Source organism: Manis javanica, chromosome X, assembly GCF_040802235.1.
Source record: "Manis javanica isolate MJ-LG chromosome X, MJ_LKY, whole genome shotgun sequence".
Taxonomy (NCBI): domain Eukaryota; kingdom Metazoa; phylum Chordata; class Mammalia; order Pholidota; family Manidae; genus Manis; species Manis javanica.
Window position 1 is genome coordinate 65,039,813 of NC_133174.1, and position 11,387 is coordinate 65,051,199.

Below are 11,387 nucleotides of genomic sequence, written 5' to 3' on the forward strand. Positions count from 1 at the left end.
TCCCACCAGAGACAGCATGCTATGTTTTTAACAAATTTAAACCCATACTCTTTGATCTTTGTTTTGCTTCACTGAGTCACATGCTGATTGCAAATAAAAGCAAGCAGTTCCCTGAGTTTTAATTCATCCATTAAATCTTAATTGCTTTCTGGACCACAGAATTACTGGGCCTTGTTCATCTTCCTTGAATCCCTTAAGTCAAAAATGAAAGACAAATGATTAATTTCAATTTTTTATTCCTGATCTTGGAACAAATACATTAGCAATTCCTTAGAGTTACATAGCAGTTTACAATTTGGAAAACTTTCACATATACTAATTAAGCCCTCACAACATCCCTGTGAGATAGGCAGGGTCAGTGTTAGGATGCCTATTACTAGTGAGGAGAACAAGGCTCAGAGGTGAAGTAAGGTCACACAGTTGGTAAATGATGGAGCCAGGACTAGAACCTAGGCATTTTGTAATACTGCCTCCCTGAGAACATTCAAGTAATGGTATCTTATGCTATACAATGAACATTTCTCTCCTATGATGCTGGTCATATCTGTTACAAGTTTAATGCTATCTTTTCCTGACATCCAAAACAAACTGATGAGACATTTCTCTCCTGCTACTAGACTATTCCTCTTTGATGTACCAAGCACCATCCTAAGATGAAACTTACAGTGTTTTGAGTTTTGAGGATCCTTGGCTACAAGTTCCAAATTATATGAAAAGTTATTTTAGAAAATTCTGCAGAAGTATTCCTTTGTTGAATATGTCAAACTTACTTAAAAACAACACAAACCTGTTTATAATTTTGAAAGCTTTGCAGTCTTTCCCAGTAAGATGTTTAAATTTGTATACATGGAAAATAGGGAAAGTAGCAACATCACAACTTTACTAGGAAACCTATGCAGAAGTGCACATAAATGCAAGTCATATTACACGAATTTATTTTTTGCCGTTGGCCTTCTAGAGGAAGGAAAACCATTAGAAAACCAGGTTTGATCCCATCTTAATTTGGGACATCCTCAGCAACAAGCTAGAAGAATGATCTGAATTATACCAGTAGGAGTGTTCAAGTGCTAGTGATCATACATACATGCAAGTAGTAAAAAGGAAGAAAACACTTGTTTCTTCAGTGGTTTTGCCTAGGACCAGTGTAAAATATGTATCAAGGCAGATTTTAAGCTATACCATCTTCTATTTAAAATCTGGAAATGTGAAATATGGTAGAGTTATCAACTCATAAGACAAACTGAATGTAAATGGCTCAAAACCACCTGTCAAAAGCAGAGTAAAACTCAATGGAATAAAAAACAAGGGATAAAATTCAATTGCTGTGGTAGGGGGAGAAATACAAAGCAAATACAAACTGTCAGGTTGAAGTGAACCATAGAATATTAGGCATGTAAAGCAGGTTTAAAAATAGGAAAATGACACTGAGCTGTATTATCAGGAATTATATTATTAAAACTCCAGCTTTGGCCTTTTAAATTTAGGAGCAATGGGTAGACACTTAAGCCTATGGGGAAGGGGTGGTGCAGAAAATGAATGGGATCTAGAAATGACATTGAGGAGGTTAGGGAACACTGAGAAACAAATACATTCAAAATGGACTTCGAATCCCTCTAAACCCATCCTCTCTAAAAAATGTTCCCTAGATTGAGAGAGATCTGGTCAAAAAAGTTGGTGACAAAAAAAGTGACTATTTTACCTTACAAAAGAAAAACATTCATATGCACATTAGATACTACACTGTTAAAGATCAGTCCACTGGTCAGGCTGTAGAAACTGAAACTTAAGTGTTGCTGTCAGTGATAAATGGCACAACACTGCTTCCAAAATAGAATTGCCCTGGTACGATTCAACATTAATGAAATTATAAGGAAAAAAGTACTTTTTTATACTGGGAGCTTAATGAAAAACATTGGTACCCTTAAAGAATCTAATAGTTTAATGTGAAAAAATTGCAGGTACATTTAAGCTTTATAAGAAAATGTGAGATTTAGAATGTTTTTTCTAGTTTAGTATACTGGGCTCAAAACCAACTACATGTTTGAAATCCATCTAGACTAGACTATATATTCCTTACATAGTATCATTGTTGTCATTGTCTTCATGTTTTCTCTTCAGTGGGTTTGATTCATTGGCCGTATTCTGTGATGAAACCATGTTGGTGGTAATAAGAATATTTTTAGGCCCAATCATTGAAGGATTAATCAGAACATTTTGAACTGCAGTTGTTGCAGGAACTGTAAACAGAAGACAAAACCCCCAAACTATGAATTACCCAGAAGCAGAAACATGGTAAAAAGTATTCAACAAAGCTGAATGTAATTCTAATAACAAAACAGAAAAACTCAGGGAATTACACTGATAAATTTTGGTGCTTTAAAGTAGTTAAGTTAGTATCTAGTACATGGTTAAAGAAGTTCTGTTTTTTTTTTTTAACAACTACAAATTTCAATTTGTAAATAGTCATAGGAAGCAGTGCGCTGGATGCATCATGGAACACACTAAAGGCAAATGTTCAAGGTCAGGAATCATGCTTCTCTTACAGGCCAAAATTTTAAATAAGTATACTGTGTGCAGTTAGGTTTCAGAAGATGTGAAATCTAAACACAAGCATTAATGAACTATGTCAAAACAGAATTCTACTTAGATTATTCTGACTGAATATGTATCCTTCCATTGAAGTGAGTAAAGGTACAATTTGCATTTGATGTATATAAAGTTGTATTATTTTCTTGAGCTTTGACCCTAAGTGCTATTCCCTGCCTTATATTTGTGGACTCTTATTTCAGTTCACAGTGTTTTTTGAGAATCTGATGATCATGCTGAGTACTCTCCCCTCCCCCTGCCAAAATGTATACATAAATGTAAAATTTAATACAATTTTAGTGAGCTCATAGACCCTGCTCTGAAGAACCCTTATTTGCAGCATTACTGCCACCTTCCTGTTATAGGAACATAAATTATAATCACAAGTTACTCACAAATTTTAAAATTCAGGAAAAATATTTTTAAAGAATCACTTATAGCACCCCTCCCCCTACCCATCACATTACCTGGTTTGACAGGTGTGGACTGAGAAGGTGGAATCTGCACGGTAAATCTTTGGCTCGTCACTGACACTGGAGGTGCAACTTTATTTGGGGCAGACACAGTTTGTGGGGTGCCTGTAGTTTTAATTAACAGACGATATTAGTTAAATGACTTCTACAGGTTCATACGTGCTCCTTAGCTTAACAGAACTACCTTCAGAGCACAGGGAACTAATGAAAGGTGAAAATCATTAGAAATAAGAGCAAAATATCTTCAAAAACGTTTCCAAGCTCAAAGTTCAGATGCTAAAATTTCAGGATAGTGTAGTGGGTAAAGAACATAGGCTCGAGTCAACTGCTTTGAGTTTGAATTCAGACTTCATCACCTACTAGCTCAGTGTACTTTTGCAAGTTATTTAATCTTTTTGTACCTTAGTTTTCTTTCAACTATTTAATGGGGTTCTTGTGAGAATTAAAATCATACACGTAAAGCTCTTCAGACAGCATCTGGCACTGAATTTTAGCTACATGAAGTCATGAAGTTGAGTGATTAAACTAGCAGAATAAAGACCCACATTTTCTATTAATAGGTGGCACTTTTAATCACTGTCACTTGCTGAGAATTAGAACATGTTATTAAGCCCATGACCCTAAATCAACAGGGATCTAACAAAAGTCTATCAAATATACCTTCTGGGTTCCCCAGGTAGCCACAAAAATCCTATTCCTTTTCTATATGCAGATACTTTTTAAGTAGAAAGGGACCTTGGAGATAACATAGTCAAACCCCCCTCATTTTAATTCTACCCATTATTCCAAAGTAGAACTCAAATACCACCCTGTTTTATAAAATATCCTTGATTTGCTATAGTCATTGCTTGCCTCTGAAATTTCCCTATAATGTCATAAGAACCTTATTATTACCATCTTATCTCATTCACTAATTTATAAGCCTTGGTTAACATGTTTAGTCCTTGTGAGCAGATGGCTTTTGTGCCTGGCTCCTAACAGGCCCTCAATAAATGTTTGCTTAATGAGTGAATTTTGCAAGACTTGACTTGTACATATACTGATGCCGTAACTCTCAAAAAATACATTTATGGAAATCTGTCTATTCCTAGTTTTTCCTTTGGGAATGCAGGCTTTCCATACATCCCTTTCCCCTGGAACCAGTGATTTGTCCAGGGATTTAGTTGCTGAAAAAAACTGTGACATCAGCTCCAGGTACAAAGGAGAAGAAAGCCTAAATGGAGGAAAAAAGCCCAAAGGTACCCACAAATCTGGTTCTAGTGCTTTCTCTCCCGAACCCAGGAGGTGAGGTCTTACTCTAACATTATCTCCATCCTTAGTCAAGTTTTCCCATATATTAAGGAGAGTTCCAAAGAATTGGCAAAGCTTAACAAACAATGTACATATTTTATTATGTTAAGAAAATTCACAGTAGGTACATGTTTTCTTGCTTATTACCATAGGAACTGTTAATATTTAAGTGTGGAGTTTAGGCTTTAAAATTGAACAGAGTAGATGCTTAGGTCTTATGCTTTAGAAAACTCATTTTAAATAAAGAAAAAATTTAAAACTTGCATCTTTAATAGCTTCAAGCAGCTCCCTTTAGATTTAAAACATCTCCTAAGACATATACAATAAATAAATGCCCAATTAGGAATGAAAATCATAACTGCTAACTAAAACTGGTTAACTTGCTAACACATGCAACTGATTACCACAGCCTAGAATTTTTAAGAAATTGGCATTCACTTCATATGAATCCACAAGTAAACAGTCTACAACCAAAAAGTTACACAAGTTAGACATGCAAATTTCTGTCTGCAAAGATCACATGCAGGTAATTAGAAGTATACAACTAATACTATACTAGTCTGGTTTTAAAGTGCAGAAATGTAAATTCTTATCCTAAGAATATGAAGATTGTCTGCACACTTCAAAAATGAAATGCTGCCTGCACTAGAGCTATAGGACATCTACAGGACTCACGTTATAAGCAGTAAGTGCCAATACATCAATACTGGTCAGAGAAAAGGGTTTTTTTTCTGGAAATACTTTATGAAAGAAATCCAGGAAGAATGTAGGACAAGAAAATCAGAATATAAACCCATTGTTTTCCTTCTTTCTTAAACAATGACATTAACAAGAAACAATGGTTTCTAAATACCATTCTCCACTAAAAGAAACTAGGGATTTTTGGAGAAATGGCTGATTCTATGACTGGGGTAAGGAAAATACAAGATGAGCATGGAACATTTTGTGCCAAAAAGCAAGAAATGTTCAAAGAATAATGACCTGTCACAAAGCATGCAGGAGACAGCTTGAAGAGGCAGTATAGTACTATCAGTACTACTTTTGAAAACGTTAGTATTAAAAACGGAATTGATTTCTTCTGTGATATCCTTAAGCTTTTTGTACATTTTACACTTTTTTCTTCTATTCTTTTGCCACTTTACTCAAATTTTCTTTAATTTCTCAGAATAAGTAGGCTGCTGCTATCAGTGTGTTTGGTAACACCCAACTTAAACTCCTATTTTTGGTCTGCTCGTTCATACCAACAACAAAATGGGGTAATGTCCAATTCGATACTCATTTGGGATCAGATATTCCTTGTGGCTTTCTCATTTTGAAATCTGATAAACTATATAGATGAGTAAACGTTATTCATGGCAACACATGGGAATTTCTAACTCACCTTTTGACTCAGATTATAGTTGAAAAGTAAGTGCTGAGGCACTTGTTTGCTAGCCACAAAAGCCTCTCTCACTCACCTATAGTAGGAGTGGTAGGTCTGCTACTAACAGCACCAACACTTAACCGTGGAACTAGTCTTCCTTGGTTAGGTCCCTAGGGGATTTAAAAAACAAATAACTTTAATGTTTAGATTTGACAGCTATACTTATCAGGAGTGATTGGGATTGTTGATGTGAGTTATTAATGGATAATCCACAGGAAGAACATCCTATCTTTGTTCCATCAGTGTTCCAAATCCAATATTTAAACAAAATATAAGGTATATATATATATATATATATATATTATATATGTATAATATATATTACAAATGCATACCTATATAAACACGGATATGAATATATGTACATCTGTGTTTGTGTAAGTATGTATAATTCTGTATAATATTTAAGACAGAGTCTCATTTGGGGATAACAGCTAACTTCCTTATGACTTTTAATCTTAGTCAATATCTTAACCCAAAATGAAACTTTCTTAGAGTGGAATTTCAGACAACAAAGGCAGCACAATGTGTGGAGAACTTTTTCAGTGGGGGTAGAGGCTTGCGTACTATTTCAGAAAGCTAGTCCAATTCCCAGTGGTATTACTCTGTCATCAGGCTTCACTAAAAAACCTATGATACAGTGGAAAGACTGGAAGGTCTGAGACCTGGGAATCAGTCCTAGCTTTGCTTAGCTGACTCCATAGATGAGTTCAGGCTCAGTTTCCTAATGTGAAAAGTGTTGGATTAGATGAACACGAAAGTTCCTTTCAGTGCTAAAAATCCTGGATCTAATATTTTGTATTTCAACATAGCAGATAATTGTAAACATGGTATTTTCAAGGCAGTAAATTAAAAAAATCCTAATTACTTTAGCCTTAAATCTACTGTAGTAGGTACAGGAATTTGCCTTTTTCTTAAAATTCTCCTAACATATCTTACCTTTTTAAAACCTAAGTTGACTAAAAATTCTCACTTCATTTATTTATTTATTTATTTGGTTCATTAATCTACAATTACATGAGCAACATTATGGTTACTACACTCCCCCCATCATCAAGTCCCCACCACATACCCCATTACAGTCACTGTCCATCAGCATAGTAAGATGCTAATTCTCACCTTTTTAATTAAGGACTTCAGCCTATAGTTTGGAGCTGTTAAGCAGTATCTGTCAGGTGGCAGTCTGGGTCCTGCATATGGCTTAATCAGTGGTAAGGGGGTTTGATTTTTTTGCCTTGCAATATCCAGTAAAAACTAAAAAAAAAAAATCCTTATTAGAACTACAACTTAAAAAAAAGTGTAAATGAACTTCAAATAAATTTGCTCACATCTCTTGGGGGAGGAGAGGTAAAAGACTGGTCAGCACGATACTGGATTGCCAGTCTCACGTCATCTGCATCAACATTAGCTTTCTTAGCATGGCTTGAATACATTTTTGCATCATCCAGAATTGTAGTCACATATCCTTTAAGAACAAAACATTATTTTCTTAAACATGAAAATAGCTTAATATTTATGGCTAGTTTTCTTAATGGAAGGTTCTGATTTCTAGAGAGGTTATGAATTTTGGTTCTAATGTCTAATTGACCTATCTATATAATCAATTTTAAACAGATATCCTAGTATAAATACTATTGCCCCTAGCTTGAGCTCCCTGTTACTGCGTTAGGCTGAACTCTATGATGTTAACCGCTAGGGGAATTTAGTTGGAAAAACGTTTTTACAGTAAAATGACCTCTTCAAATTCACAAGTCAGGCAAATACTTAGTGTTCTGTTAACTTACGGAAAGCAAATTCCAGCATTTGATTTATAACCCTTGGTTCGTACTCTGTAATTCCCATATCCTTCAGGATCTGTGCCATCACCTGTGGATTCAAATAAAAATGCCAGATGCATAAACTAGGTATTGGAAATCATGACTGGACTGAAGGCAGTATTTATGATACAAGTTGCTGCTTTTCTGGGTTCCAAAGTTGTACTCGTTCTTTTCCTGCAAAGTTAGTGACTGCCAGGATCACACCAAATACAGTCGTACCCTCTCTGCTTAAAACTTTAGATTTTTTTTGGTGGGGGCGGGGGCAAAGGGAGAAGAAAACGGTCCGGGTTGGCTTTCCCATCAGAGGTAGGGTTGGCTACAGCTGGTTGTCATTTTCGGATGCAGCGATGGGGAGAAGCCTGCATCAGGACCCTGGGCACGAGGGGGCTCGCAGACGCGGCGAGATGAGTTGGTAAGGCGGCCGGACCCGGGGCCCAGGAGACCAAGCAGGGCGGCTGGATTGGCATTCCCGCGGGCCGCTAGCCTTCGTCCGATAGGGCTGCGGAGCCAGCGGGAGAGCGCCCTGGGGGCCAGGGCACCCCCATCTCCCAGTCCTGCCCACTATGGCTGGGCTGAAGACGGCACGTGAGCCCCTCTGCAGGCCCCTCCGCCTGGGTCTGACTCCCGGGTCGCCGGCCGCCCTGAGCTTCATGTGCCCCCTCTCATCCTTCGCACTTACCAGGGCATCTCTCGGAGCGTTCTTGGGAGGCGCCATCTTGCCCGACTCCATGTTATTCGGCTCCTCGTCATCCGGGGAGCGAGGGCCGCTCACGGGCTCTACGCTCAGGCTCCACCCCTGCAGGGTGCTAAAGGCGGGGTTACAGCGACCGCACTGCCCGCAGCCGCCTCCAGCCGATCTGCCCTGCCCCATTCCCGGGGAGGCGAAGGGCAGTCCAGCTTGGCTATCCTTCCCCTGCGGAGGCTTGGAGGAGGCCGCTAAGCATTCTCCTGGGAGCGCCCAGCCAACACTTGGAAAAGCCGAGAATATCGTCTTCCCACCGCAGTTCTCCGGAAAAAGTGCACCCACTAAATGGGCCAACTTTGTCTTTTTTGTTTTGTATTGTTTTTTGTTTTGTATGTTTCTTTTTTTTTTATTTTTTTATTTTTTAATTCATTTTGTTATCATTAATCTACAATTACATGAAGAACATTATGTTTACTAGACTCCCCCCTTCACCAAGTCCCCCCAACAAACCCCATTACAGTCACTGCCCATCAGCGTAGTAAGATGCTGTAGAATCACTAGTAGTCTTCTCTGTGTTACACATCCCTCCTTATGTACCCCCCCATATTATACATGCTAATCGTAAGGCCCCCTTTTCCCCCCCCCCCTATCCCTCCCCTCCCACCAATCCTCCCCAGTCCCTTTCCCTTTGGTAACTGTTAGTCCATTCTTGGGTTCTGTGAGTCTGCTGCTGTTTTGTTCCTACAGTTTTTCTTTCTTTTATACTCCACATATGAGTGAAATCATTTGGTACTTGTCTTTCTCTGCCTGGCTTATTTCACTGAGCATAATACTCTCTAGCTCCATCCATGTTGTTGCAAATGGTAGGATTTGTTTTCTTCTTATGGCTGAATAATAGTCCATTGTGTATATGTACCACATCTTCTTCATCCATTCATCTACTGATGGACACTTAGGTTGCTTCCATTTCTTGGCTATTGTAAATAGTGATGTGATAAACATAGGGGTGCATCTGTCTTTTTCAAACTGGGCTGCTGCATTCTTAGGGTCAATTCCTAGAAGTGGGATTCCTGGGTCAAATGGTATTTCTATTTTGAACTTTTTGAGGAACCTCCATACGGCTTTCCACAATGGTTGAGCTAATTTACATTCCCACCAGCATTGTAGGAGGGTTCCCCTTTCTCCACAACCTCGCCAACATTTGTTGTTTGTCTTTTAGATGGTGGCGATCCTTATTGGTGTGAGGTGATATCTCATTGTGGTTTTAATTTTTAATTTGCATTTCTCTGATGACAAGCGATGTGGAGCATCTTTTCATGTGCCTGTTGGCCATCTGAATTTCTTCTTTGGAGAAGTGTCTGTTCAGCTCCTCTGCCCATTTTCTAATTGGATTATTTGCTTTTTATTTGTTGAGGTCCGTGAGCTCTTTATATATTTTGGATGTCAACCATTTATCGTATCTGTCATTTATGAATATATTCTCCCACACTGTAGGATGTCTTTTTGTTCTATTGATGGTGTCCTTTGCTGTACAGAAGCTTTTCAGCTTGATATAATCCCACATGTTCATTTTTGCTTTCATTTTCCTTCCCGGGGAGATATGTTCATGAAGAAGTCGCTCATGTTTATGTCCGAGATTTTTGCCTGTGTTTTTTTCTAGGAGTTTTATGGTTTCATGACTTACATTCAGGTCTTTAATCCATTATTGTATTTACTTTTGTGTATGGGGTTAGACAGTGATCCAGTTTCATTCTCTGACATGTAGCTGTTGAGTTTTGCCAGCACCATCTGTTTAAGAGACTGTCCATGGCTCCATTATCGTATATTAGTTGACCACATATGTTTGGGTTAATGTTTGGAGTCTCTATACTGTTCCACTGGTCTGTGGCTCTATTCTTGTGCCAGTACCAAACTGTCTTGATTACTGTGGCTTTTTAGGAGAGCTTGAAGTTGGGGACCAAGATCCCCCCCACTTTATTCTTCCTTCTCAGGATTGGTTTGGCTATTTAGGGTCTTTGGTGTTTCCATATGAATTATTGAACCATTTGTTCCGGTTCATTGAAGAATGCTGTTGGTAATTTGATAGGGACTGCATCGAATCTGTACATTGCTTTGGGCAGGTTGGCCATTTTTTTTTTATTAATTTTATTTTGGTATCATTAATCTACAATGACATGAAGGACACATTATGTTTACTAGGTTGCCCCCTTCACCAAGTCCCCCACACATACCCGTTCACAGTCACTGCCATCAACATAGTAAGATGCTGTAAAATCACTACTTGTCTTCTCTGTGTTGCACAGCCCTCCCCGTGCCCCCACCCCCACTATACATGTTAATCGTAATGGCACCTTACTTTTTCCCGCCCTTATCCCTCCCTTCCCACCTGTCCTTCCCAGTCCCTTTCCCTTTGGTAACTGTTAGTCCATTCTTGGGTTCTGTGAGTCTGCTGCTGTTTTGTTCCTTCAGTTTTCTTTTGTTCTTATACTCCACATATGAGTGAAATCATTTGGTACTTGTCTTTCTCCTCCTGGCTTATTTCACTGAGCATAATACCCTCTAGCTCCATTCATGTTGTTGCAAATGGTAGGATCTGTTTTTTTCTTATAGCTGAATAATATTCCATTGTGTATATGTACCACATCTTCTTTATCCATTCATCTACTGATGGACAATTAGGTTGCTTCCATATCTTGGCTATTGTAAACAGTGCGGTGATAAACACAGGGGTGCATCTGTCTTTTCCAAACTGGAGTGCTGCATTCTTAGGGTAAATTCCTAGAAGTGGAATTCCTGGGTCAAATGGTATTTTTATTTTGAGCATTTTGAGGAACCTCCATACGGCTTTCCACAATGGTTGAGCTAATTTACATTCCCACCAGCAGTGTAGGAGGGTTCCCCTTTCTCCACAGCCTTGCCAACATTTGTTGTTGTTTGTCTTTTGGATGCTAGCCATCCTTACTGGTGTGAGATGATATCTCATTGTGGTTTTAATTTTCATTTCTCTGATGACAAGTGATGTGGAGCATCTTTTCATGTGCCTGTTGGCCATCTGAATTTCTTCTTTAGAGAACTGTCTACTCAGCTCCTCTGCCCATTTTTTAATTGGATTA

At 38.4% G+C, this 11,387-nt stretch overlaps 1 protein-coding gene across 1 annotated transcript; it reads right to left on the reverse strand.

The window, feature by feature from the left end:
- Window positions 1–219: 219 nt before the first annotated feature.
- Window positions 220–8,726, reverse strand: TAF9B (TATA-box binding protein associated factor 9b). Its single transcript, XM_017672533.3, has 7 exons — window positions 8,269–8,726; window positions 7,557–7,638; window positions 7,101–7,237; window positions 6,892–7,026; window positions 5,807–5,882; window positions 3,054–3,164; window positions 220–2,237 (listed from the first exon to the last, which is right to left on the reverse strand). The coding sequence occupies exons 1-7, from the start codon at window positions 8,458–8,460 to the stop codon at window positions 2,074–2,076; spliced, it is 897 nt and encodes a 298-aa protein (XP_017528022.2). The 5' UTR covers window positions 8,461–8,726; the 3' UTR covers window positions 220–2,073.
- Between the last annotated feature and the right edge of the window lie 2,661 nt (window positions 8,727–11,387).